The sequence below is a fragment of the Labrus mixtus genome, chromosome 7 (genome assembly GCF_963584025.1).
Source record: "Labrus mixtus chromosome 7, fLabMix1.1, whole genome shotgun sequence".
Lineage (NCBI taxonomy): Eukaryota > Metazoa > Chordata > Actinopteri > Labriformes > Labridae > Labrus > Labrus mixtus.
In genome coordinates this window covers 11614005-11626320 of record NC_083618.1, presented here as the reverse complement: position 1 = coordinate 11626320, position 12316 = coordinate 11614005, and the positions used below count along the sequence as shown (strand labels likewise).

The following is a 12316-nucleotide window of genomic DNA, read 5'->3' as shown; positions in this document are numbered from 1 at the left end:
TGAGTTCTGTGAACTGTCTTGTATTGTATTAGTTGTATATTTGCATTTTTGGACATCAGGTAAATGTTTTGGCAGATTTGGGTCCAGAAGTCATGCCGACAGGGGCAATTGACAGGTCTTCTTGATGGAGGGAGATCGAGACTGATGGCTGTGATATTGAGTGTAGCTTGGATTGAGGATTTAAATTGAAAATATTCCAGAAATGTATTGCTCTTGATGCCGTACCCCTGGACCAAGTGGGAGAATGAGACAAGTGTATTATTCTGGAAAACATGCTGTAAGTGGGTGATCCCTTTGTCTGTTTTTTTTTGTTGCTGAGGAAGTCCGGATTGTTCCAAATAGGGGTGAGATTAGGTGGTGCTAGAGTAGAGTTTGTTTGTTGAAAACATTTAAATAATGTATCTTGTAAGAAGGTTCATTTAGGTCTGTTGGCTGGCTTTAGGGTGGAATGGAAATAAAAATGAAAGTCACGGCAAAATCTTAATGAAAACACAGCAACCAAGATGTCTTTTCATGCATGCATTTAATAACTTTTCTAATCTTTTTGTTTATAAAATATGTGCGGAATATTATGACAAAGGCCAACAGACATGCTGACCTCTCCACAATATTCAACCATTCAACAAGCATCCACCCACACATCCAAACATACCACCATATCAATTATAAGAAAACACTTCCTGCTATGTTTCAGAGATGTTCCGTAGATTCTCTTTCTGCTGTTGTTTTTCAGAATGTGCAGAGTAAAAGCTGACATCAGCATGTATTCCCATTTAAATGTCCATTTGTTGCAGAAAAGATCATTAGCTTGTTTCCTTTGGTTATTTTCACTTGAAGACAGCCATACAGAATCCGGAAGACAACAGGAAGAAGGATGTCTTTAGGTGTGAAGTTTCTATCCTTAAGATACAGAGGAGACTTCTGTCTTGCTGGTAGAAACTGAGGTCTCATCCTCCACCATGCCACCCATGCCAATAGTGCTTAGCATGCAGTTACGGAACTGAAGGGGATAAGACAGAGAGGTTTTAATTAGATAAGATTGCACTCTTTGTAAACAATCCTCCTGGGGTTGGCACAGGTTATAATCCATTTGAAGGAAACTCTTTGCCAGTTCGCATGCTTCTCCAGCAGGACACACAAACATCTGTGAAGCTTTTTAGTTCATCATTAAACCCCTGAACCTAAAGAATCATTAACAAATACAACAGCTCACTCTGAAACTTGAAATAGCTAACTAGGCCATTTTGTCAAATTTGTAAGCTTTATAGATGGGACATCAGTAGATTATTTTTTGCAGGAAGAAATGTGTGCTAGTGTAGAACTGAACTGACCTGTTTGTTAAACAGCACATAGATAATAGGGTTAAACAGAGCTGAGCTCTTGGAGAAGAAGGCAGGGACAGCCATAGCTACAGCAGAGAAAGCTGCACCCTTGTTGAAGAAGATCCATGCAGCAAAGCTAGCATATGGTGTCCAGGCCACCAAGAAGCCCAAGACCATCAGGATGCACATACGTGTGACCTCCCTCTCAGCTTTCTGGGTGGATTCTGAGTCCTGCTGCTGAGCTGCGGCCTGAAATGTGTAGGACAGAATATGAGTAGGAGGTTAGCAAGGCCTAAACCCAAGCAGTCAAATGCCAAGCAAATCACAAAGTCTGTGTTGGAATTGAAAATTCTTCCTATGCTGTGTTGCTTAGCCCTGATCCCTCCAAAGAAACATTGGATCTGAAATGTGATTTTACTTCCCCAGTGTCTGTTTCATAATTTGGTAATGTCTATTTATCAGAGATAATACATCAATTAACTGAGAAAACTAATTGGCAGTTTTGGCAGCTTAACGTGAAACAAGTAGTGGCTTTAAAACTGGGTAAACTTTCTGACATTTTGAAAATGCAAATAGTGCATGTTTAGAAAAAAAGAAAACAACTATATTTTGAAATAGAAATGTAAGCAAGGTGACTTGTAACATGCTCTTGTACTAAAAGACCTATCAGCAAATCAAAATTGGTAGGTATCAATGAGATACTGTAATACAGGTGAACATATTGTTTAATATAAAGTACAGTTAAGAATCAGACTTACAGCTTTGACTGTCAGCACAAGGCTTCCATAGGTAAAGAAGATTGTGCCAACTGGCAAACAGAAGTGACAGGTGAACATGTACATGACGTATGATTCATTGTTGAAGCCTGGAGCAAGAGTGTAGTAGTCAGGTCCACAGGAGCACTGCAGACCCTCAGGAATGAACCTGTGTGAGAAGAGCAGAGAAAATACTTCAGTACTGTATCATCATTTAGCTCTGGGAAGGAGGCTGCTGCAGATGTTTGTCCACATATATGCTCATTTAACTTTTGTATCACCAGCACATGAACAACTATAAGAGAGTGGAAAATTCAGCACTTTTTATTTTTACTAGTGAAAAAAACCTTTTAGCAACTTCCTTGATGTCCCTTTCATTCTTATATATTTCAATTCCTAATCTTTAAATATGGACATGCAACAAGCTGATTTCATCTGAGATTATATGGCAGCAGAATGTCAGGTGTTAACACCGGCTGTATTCACTCTGCAAACTGTGGCTACAGGTAAAGCTTTATATAAAGGAAGAAATGGCTCGCCCACTGTAGGGCTCCAATATTCCAGATAATTGTATTCACCAGGATGGTGACGTTTCGAGTAGGTACAGCTTGAACACAAATGTGTGCTTTAGGTAACAAATGATCAACTTTACATGCTTTACAACTATCCATATAACACAGCATTTCATCTCTGTATGTAAGTCGAATTCTAAGGACAAACACCTTTGATTATTTTAAGTTCTACATCTGATTGACTAGTTTCCATAAGAATCTATGTACTTCTAAATTAAGCACCGCTTTAGTCCAGACTCTTAATTGCAATTAAGTATTCCTAAACTCTGACATTGCTACTTTCACTTAAGAGAGGATACACAGCAAATATGTTTTGCACACAGATGCAATTACAGAAAGCCTTATCAGCCCATGTTTGTGTGTGCTTGAAAGAGTCTACTTATTACTATTTCAACTGGTTACTTTCTTGCTCTGCTATGTTTTGAATAGCCTTTGTATTCCCATGATTTTGGTTTCCGCTGTTTGCCAATGACAATAGTAAGACACTGTATTGGTTCTCAAATGGCAGCCTACTAGCTGCAAAATATCTGCATAGGGTTTCTTATGTTTGCATGTTGGTTTCTGACCAGAAGTTACAAACTTAATTCCATCAGGGTAAGTATAGGCAGGCAGCATACAGGACTGTTGTCTAAGTCTGTTAGTATTACCTGTGATGCCTGACCTTCATGCTCAATAGTCATTAAAGCAGTTTTTTAATCCAATTTAAATCACGCTCAGAGCAACAAGGCTGGCCCCCTGCACCAGGGGAGTCAGGTTATGTGTTCTTTAAATACCTTTTTCCCCAAATGTGTAACACCAGTATGGCATCTAACAAGGTAAGCCACTCATAAAAGATCATATAAGCAGACTACACAAACATAAACTAAACTAAACAAACAAACGTAAAGCTTCGGATTCGCAATGGTACCAAGATACCAAACAACATTTATACAGCTTAGGTATATCAGCCCCATCAAAAATACCCTCTACACATAGTTCATCCCCAAGTGGCTCAACAAGGTAAGTTCAGGTAAAAAAGAAAGCAAGGGTACAGGTTGGATATACAGTCAAATGTAATTTCCTAGATGTAATAGTTGGCAAGGGAGACATGATTGATTGAGCTCATTCAAAAAATACAAGAAAATAAACCAATAGCCAACTGTTTTAAAAATTACATAAACAATAAATCAATAAAAAGTGTGCTCCCTGTGTTTGGTTGTTATTTTATACAGTGCTGAGATTTTTGATTTGATGACATTCACACATTTGTACTCTTTTTTAACCAAAAAGAGTACCAAAGGAGGAAAATCTGTGATTGTTTTCTTTTGTATACCACTGTTCTCGATATATCTTCTGACTTTTAGATATCTAAAGAAATTATAGATTCAAATTGCAAAACTCCTTTATCATCTACTGCCAAGGTTAGGAAGAAGTCCTTGAAGGAGAATGGATGTAAGACAGGAAAGACTATGCTGGACTTAGTTATAAATAAAAAATTAAAAACTCAAGAATGATTTTGATTGTTGCCTGATTTATGTTTTTGTTCTGAATCTAACTAAAATGCAACCTTTTTACAAGGTTAACCACATTTTGGCTTCTTTATTAGAAAGATGCAGGAAACACATGTTTGATTTACCTGGACCATCCAACCAGTGGGGGGACAGCGCAACACATAGCCATGATCCAGGTGAAAGCAACTCCAGCTCCAGCATGGGTTCCAGAGAACTTGAAGCTTCCCATGGGTTTGCAGACAACAATGTATCTCTCAACAGCCAGGACCACCAATGACCAGAGAGCAACTTGACCTTTAGGATAAAGAGAGGAAAACCATCTGGGTATAATTATAGATGCAATCTTGATTGTTACATGTTTCAGAGTGTCATGCATTGAATTTCTCAGGCTGTACAGTGAAATATAGATATTTTCTTTACAAAGGCAACAAACTGCAATAACACTGTTAAAAAGTGTCTATGTCCTACCTCCAAGAGTAGCCATGAATCCCTCAAGGGCACAGCCCATTGTTCCAAAAATGAAGTAGCCGTAGATAGCAGTGACGAAGGTGATGGTGAAACCGAAGCAGACCATGATGAGTCCAGCCACAGCCAAGTTGACCAGGATGAAGTTGAGAGGTTGCCTGAGTTTCTTGTTCTGAGCTGTGACCATCAGTGTCAGGAAGTTGATGGGGAAGCCAGTGCAGATGAGGAAGAACATGTAGACGGCAAGCAGCTTGAACATCCATGGATCTGCCAAATAATACTGTGGATAATGGAAAGGACTCCTCACAAGCCCCGTCCTGTTGTTCATGGGGATGTAGAAGTTCTTGCCCTCTGTGCCATTCTCCATTTTAGCCAATTAGGATTGGGATGGATTGAGTAGATTAAGTAGGAGCAATGTTGCCGGAGTCAAGGGTCTGCTCTCTAAACTGCTGTAAATACTGCAGCAATGGTTATATAGTCCCACAGGGCAGACCCCACAATGGATCAAGAAGATAAGCAAAGAGGATCCAGCACATTAACTGTGAGAGTTTAATCACCTTACACATGATTTTAAGACTGTGTTCGGTAACATGATCAGCATATGTTAGATGAAGAAATAGTTTACCTCACCTTTTACAGAGGGGGATTTCTGTTCTTTTGTTTTTTCCAAACATATTAAGAAAAATAGTTGCTGTTTATTTGCTTTTGCTGAGAAAATCTACTTCCATCTCAACAAGACAGAACATTGACTTTATCTCTGCAATTATATGAGATATCCTCTGAAGAAGCAGAGTGAACTTAAGATCATTAAGCACATAAATCATTTTAATTGAATAATTCACATTTAACAGCACAAAATGTAAATACCACTTAAGCACAATTAAAGGGAGACTCTGGCTGAAACATCTAACTTGATTATTACACTATCCATTTAATTTAGCCTCAACTTACAAATTCCTAACAGGATTGCAGAGTGCAGGTTAGGTTGCAGCGTAAATCCGTGCTCCAGAAGCATTACTGTAGTAGAAGCATGGCTAGATGGACAAAGAGAGAGATAAACAGATAGATGTATAGATGAACAGTTGCATTAATTTACTTCATGGTTTTATACTGGTACTTGTATACTGCTTCAATACTTCATCATTCAATATATGTTAATAAATCATAACAGACCAATCATATGGAGTTTAAGTTTGCTTATTGGAGCAGCCTCTTCTTGTTCAGTTGTAACCAAGGAACAATGTCTTAGATGGGGGTGAAGTTCTGAGTTAGTCTTTTCATATTGGATTTATTTTTCTCTTTCACAGTTGTGTATCATCTGCATGCTGTTAGAAATAACTGGATTGCGGAATCATTTATAAAAACAGTCAAATTCATGCAGGTGCATGTAAATACGTAATATTTGTCACTCTTCTCAAAAGCAATTTTTTGGTTTCAGTTTCAGTATTGAAGCACCAAGGATTTTTAATAATTGTAATTTTGGGTATGCACACTACCTCTTCTTTCACCTGAGCCTAAGTATTGAACACAATATCGTGACCAAGGCTTTGCATGGTACACATGGAAAAAAAAGATGCTACTATTGATTTTGTAAGATAGCTCAAACAAATAGTTTACCTTGGACAGTTAGACCGTAGAGGAGTCCAAATTGTTAAGCTGTGATTCGCAGTCTTCTACTTGCGTATGGAGAATAAGCAAACTTGACTCTATGTCTTCTCTTTAGCCTTTAGGATTGTTTATCCGATGATTACTTAATTAGATGAGCAAAAACGTATTACCTTATTATACGCAGACCAATGGGATGGAAAACTTGCCACAGTTAAACGGAGCCAGACCAGGCTCTTGGGTGTTGTTTTAGTTAAAAGACACCAAGAGATCTAAAGGTCCCTTGTATGGAAAACCACATGGACACTAACAGAGAGTTCTGATTGAAGGCTTATCATGCAGCTAAAGAAGTTGATACCTATTTATTGAACCGTCACCTTTCATATTGGGTGAATACATGGTTTCACCCCAATTTTTTGTTTTATCTAACTTTATGTAAAGGCCGCAATTTTTTCTATTTGTTTGGCAATGGATTTATCAAATTAATAATTTTCTTTCATACGGTGCATTTTTGTTTTGTTAATTTAAATGGCCTTTACCCTTCTTTAATACTGTTTGGCTCCATACTGAGTGCCTCATTTTGTTTGCACTTCGTCTTAATTATATTTCTAGAGGCCAGTCTTTCCTGCGTTAATCCACTTATCAAAAGGCAATTACTGTCTGCTGCTGCAGGTACTGTGGACAGGGCTTTTAAAGGGATACTTCACCCATTTGCATTAAGCTTTGTATCATTAGAAACCTGGTAGTATTTTTGAATGGTCATGCATCCCGCCATTCATTTTCCCCTGAGAAGGGAAATCTTTGTATTTCTAAGTCTGAAAAGGAGCTTCCAGTGATGCAAAATGGCGATTTTTGCATCACTGGAAGCAGGACTGGTAGTGTCAGTGCTCTCACTGTTTGCCTATGGACACAGACATAGAGTCTGTTTTCTGCCAAGAATTTCCAAGATCAATTCTGGAAGAAATTTCGGAATCAGTTGAGGAACAGGCCTTATGTGTTGAAGTAAATATGTCTGTAAATGTTTTTATTACTATATTTCTACTGCTATATTGTATATTTTGGAGAAACTGTATCGATCGAATTTCCCTCTGGGATTAATAAAATATTTCTGATTCTGAACTAGAGGACCTTAGTGGGAGTGGCCTGCGGTGCTGTGCATTCTGGGATTTGGTGTCTTTCATCAACATGAGCCAAAAAGACACTTTCTGCCTTTTCACAGCCAAGAAGGCACCAACGTCAAAAATTTCTTTCACATTTCTACTACATATATGACCCAATGTCAATACAGATTCAGGTTTCAACGGGTGAAGTATCCCTTTAATCAAAAAGACAAGTTGGAACCAATTACCTCATTAACACTGGCTGATTATAAACAGTAGATCTCTTATTCTGAAAGTAGGCTTGGCAGAGTCTGTGTGTCTGTAATCCTCAACACCAGGTGTGATTTGATTCCCATTAAAAGGCACTCCCCCTGCCGTTTCCTTTTATTGGTACAGTTCTCCTTCAGAAAAACACAAAAGTAAACAGAGTCCAGTAAAAAAAATAAAACAGCTCATAAACATCTAACTGGGTCCAATAAACCTGAGTACTTTTTTATCTCAAGGCTCAATTTTTGAGCAAGGAACTTGCTGCTGTAATTAAATTTGTGAGGCTGTCAAAGTGTTTGCTTTGAGTTAGAAATACATTAGTGGCTTACAGATAACTCTAATTCAATTAAAATAACTAGATTACTGATTTAAGTGAGTCATTATGTCTTATCCGTTTGCAGCACGGTAACTCTTTGATGAGGAAACAAGCTTACTTAATTAAACATTTAACCATACCTCATTACACTAAAAGTTATATCACTAGAGTTAAATAACTTAAAGTCAAATCAGGCATGAAACTGATTGAACCACTTTCTTTCACCTTAATCCTATTAATTACTCTAATTTTGGTTCTTGGCAAACTACACAACTTACACTAGTGTCACATATTATGGACAGAATAACAACAGTTCCTCATGAGCTCTTAACTACCAAGGCATGTTATAATTTTGTATCTGTTTTTTTCCTTAAATAATCTAGAGCCAATAGGACAGTTTAATGATGCCTTTAATGTGTGAATTTTTTTGATTAGAAGTGTGATAAACTTGACTTGCCTTACACAACGTGCTGCATGGAACATTCTACAAGTACACAAGGGTTTTCTATATTGAGGCAACACAACCAATTTCAAAATAAACCAATAGGAGTGTTGCTTGGAGACACTTCAAACTGGTAACCACAGATTCTCAATTTGATTAATTGGTCTATTTGAATGTGTTTGAAGCATTTTACAATTATTTCTTCAAAGTCAGAAATGTTCATGCTGTACACATTACAGTTGTCAATGACACTAAGACCACTTGTGTTTCTCAGTTAATTATATTTAAATATACACATTTTCAGATTTCTGAAAGAAGAGTTGTTTGAAGGGATTTAAGATATTTTTATTTTCTAAATATATTGATGATAAAATTTGTTTTTTTAGTTTGCTTAAAGAAAATGTATCTTGCAGGGAAACCCTGTATATGTAATCAAAAACTACATAAATATTTGAAAGTGTGTGATGTTGAATTATTATTGGACGACAATGGAAGTGTCTGAAAATCTTAACCGTTGTTATACTTGTAGGTATTAATGCCCTGTGGGTTCTAGGATATGAGATGATTAATTTATCATCAATCAATGTGCCATTCTGAGGACTTCAAAATGTAAGTGCTATTCAAGTTACAGGTGAGCACAATGATTCTCATTAATTTTATAAAATTAAAGAAATAATTAATAAAATTGATTAAAATATATATTTTTTTAAAATGGCTGTTAGGGTTTTTGGTGTGTATTTATAAAAAAAATCAGTAAATCGTGTTCATTTTGATAACTCATTGCTGTTAAATTAGATGTGGTTCAATGGGATCAAGCTTTAGTTGGTTTCTTTTGAAAGACTTCGTAGCCCACTGTAAACTAATTCATGAAAAGCTTATTTTGAGTTTTGTAGAGTTTGGTCACTAGTCAACATTTACAGATACATTTATTTACAATGCTGAGGTTGCTTATAAGTCAATCTAGGAATATTTATGATCTAGATATGCAATTATCATCAATACAAAGACAAAATTAATACTACATTCATAATAAATGAATATAAATGTAACAAGCGTAATATTTAAAATGTATCCTTATTTTCTGTTTTAACTGTTTTTTTTTATTTCTTCATTTCTAAAAAAAAAACACCAAACAGTTCTTAACCTAACCTGCATATCAAGATCATATCTAAGTACTGTGGGTGGTTTGCCAGAGTGGTTAGTTTAAAGAAATGAAAGAAACTGTTTTATATTATAAGCTAATACCAAGCAAACTATGGTTCTGTTAATCAAACATTTCAAAAGCAGACATTAGATTAAGCCTGCACTATGTAGGCCTGATAGAAATATAACCATACAGTGTTTCCCCTACCATTATATTAGGGGGAACGCACTCCAGAACATTCAAACCGTTTATAAAAAGTGTAAACGAGACGTGACTTTGAGGCCTGTGTGGTTGTGTCTCATGGATGCACATGCAATGATAAAAAGTCTGTAAGAACCATCAGAAAATACTCATGCTGCATTCAGGGGTGCTCAGACAATGAGAGATGCATTCAGGTGCACTCAGAAACGGGAGATGCAGGAACAAAAACTAAGCTGGACAGGCCATTACAAGTTCAAATAATTATATTAGTTATGTTGTATAGTATAGTATAGTTATTAGTATATTGACTGCTGTCATTAAGAAAAACACATGAACCCCCCACACCCCCCGACCCGTCCCCCGCCCCGCCCCACCCCTCCCCCCCGTCCCCCAGAGACACACTGCCATATGTGGTAATGCCCTTAATGTCCAAACAGGAAACCATCTGTTACTCACAGCTGAAATAAGTATGCCAAGCGGGATTTCCCATCCAAGGAGCTTGTGTTCATCTGCTTAGCTTCCAAAAGCAGTCACTAGCAAGCTGTTAAACCGGAGGGGTTTGGCCCTTCTAATCTTCAATCCTCTCAAATTGGATTCACACCTTGTACGCAATTCAGAGGTGTTGAGCTGATCGTCTGGGAGTCAGAACACACGTTAGAGGTGACACCTATCTCCTTCAATTTACGTCATCTTCAAATGTGATTACAGCAGACGCAGACCAGTTCCATAGGTCAAAGACCGCAGGTTGTCTCTGCAGGCAGGGATTTAGGTGAATCAGATTTGTATTCTTTATTTTATTCTATGCATTTTGATTTTGACGCATTAACCAACATTAGACTTAATTATTTTCTGTTCACATTGAACTCATTGTGGAATAGTTGAAGTTATTTTCACTGTAAACCATGCACATACCTGCACAGCTCCTCCATTGCACCTTTTGTACATTCTGTGTGTAAATTCTCATATATATATATTTATATTGCTTTTTTATCCTATTCTATTTAACTTCCCTGTCAGGAGTAGTGCTATTTTATCGCTTCATACTATTTTTGTTCTATTTCTTTGTTTTTGTTAAAAAACACCAAATCAAATTCCTTCTTGTGTAAATTAACTTTACTATAAAACAAATGACTGTTTTATGATAGGATGTTGCTTTTTTGGGGGGGAATGTGTTTTAAGACAACATTGCTTCAATAAACTACACGTCAATTGAAATGTAATGTTTATTAAAGAATGTATATCTTTTCATGTCTTCTTTGAGCAAACTGACTTATGTGTTTGTCCCTGTGTTAGTTATTTTGATATCATGGTTAGTATTGACTGTATATCTTTGCTGTAGATAAATAGATAAAGATTAATGACAATTATGTAATTAGATGAAGTAGCTAAAGATACATGTTAAGATATAGTTAGAGGTAAATAGAGATAAAGACTTATTTAGAAATAGAGAGATTATGAGTTATAGATATATATATCAAGATATAGAGAGAACAGCTCGATTAAGAGAAATAGCACCAGACAGATTTAAAGTATATAAAAATATAGAAATATAGGTAGACAGGCAAATGTACTGTAGATGTGCATAGTTATAGATGTATAAATATCAGCTACTTTGGATGATATGCATATAGCTAAACAGGTGTAGATAGAAACAGATTTAGATATAGATAAACGTGAATTAGAAACAAAAACATATAGAGATAAAGATGGCAGAGCTAATTTATGACAGTAGATTATTTGATTCAACCAAAAGAAAGATATTGATACTATTTAACTTTGAAAGTGTATGCACATTCAATGTATCTCACTGAATAATGAACAGGTTTTATTGAGTCATTAGTAACCTTTAATAATCTGATTTACAGATTTTTTTTTCCATAGGGCTGTATTTGTTGAGGTTTTAATCGCCAAGCATCAAACATCAATCCAAGAGTTATTAAGAATTCAAAATGATATATAAAAAAATACATTTTTATTTAAACTACAACCATTGACACGAGCAGGCTTTAATCTCTATTAACCTGCTGGAGCGGTCAGAGTGCTGCTTGCGTATGTGGGGCATCTGCTACAATGCTAGTTGAGCTCTAAATGAGATTGATATTGAAGCTTGGAGAAACTCAAGCCCAAGGAGGGTGAGAGTGTCTAAAAGAGCTTAGATCAAAGGGTGCCTGCCTGGTGCCTTAAATCACACGTACACTAGTTAATTGGGATTAGTTGTGCTTTGCAGCCACACAGCCGCTTAACACACTACTGCGGAGGTCAAAGTGTTGAAAGTGTAACAGGAAGTAGGGCTGTAATCCGTGGTAGGTAAGAAAGACATGTTATGTGACTGATCAAGCAAATAATGCAACAAATTAGTGTCAACCAATAGAAACACAAATCTTTGTTTTATTTGTCATGAAATAGCCTAAAACTATAACCAAAACATTCTGAGAGACATTCATTGATTTTCAGTCTAATGCAGAATAACCTGTTGGGGTTTTTAACAACAGGCTCTTTACTTCCCACGTTGTTGATTGGGTTAGAAGTGATTGATGTTTCATTCATGATGATGTGAAGTTGTAAAGGTTTTGGTGTGAATCTAGGTTTGTATGTTAAAATGATGGTGACCTTCCTGTTCCAGTATGTAATTATGGA

General features: G+C 36.5%; 1 protein-coding gene across 1 annotated transcript; it reads right to left on the bottom strand.

Annotated features, from left to right (window-relative positions):
• Window positions 1–506: 506 nt before the first annotated feature.
• On the bottom strand, window positions 507–5043 carry LOC132977988 (green-sensitive opsin). Its single transcript, XM_061042947.1, has 5 exons — window positions 4608–5043; window positions 4265–4433; window positions 2081–2246; window positions 1332–1571; window positions 507–1000 (listed from the first exon to the last, which is right to left on the bottom strand). The coding sequence occupies exons 1-5, from the start codon at window positions 4969–4971 to the stop codon at window positions 902–904; spliced, it is 1038 nt and encodes a 345-aa protein (XP_060898930.1). The 5' UTR covers window positions 4972–5043; the 3' UTR covers window positions 507–901.
• Window positions 5044–12316: the final 7273 nt, after the last annotated feature.

What these genes read in the sequence shown, in the direction of transcription:
- LOC132977988 (XM_061042947.1), bottom strand. Translation starts at nt 4,971, where the DNA reads ATGGAGAATGGCACAGAGGGCAAGAACTTCTACATCCCCATGAACAAC. An exon ending in ATTCATGGCTACTCTTGGAG is followed by an intron (nt 4,434 to 4,607) that starts GTAGGACATAGA and finishes TTTATCCTAAAG; the next exon opens with GTCAAGTTGCTCTCTGGTCA. An exon ending in ATGTGCTGTTTAACAAACAG is followed by an intron (nt 1,001 to 1,331) that starts GTCAGTTCAGTT and finishes TATCCCCTTCAG; the next exon opens with TTCCGTAACTGCATGCTAAG.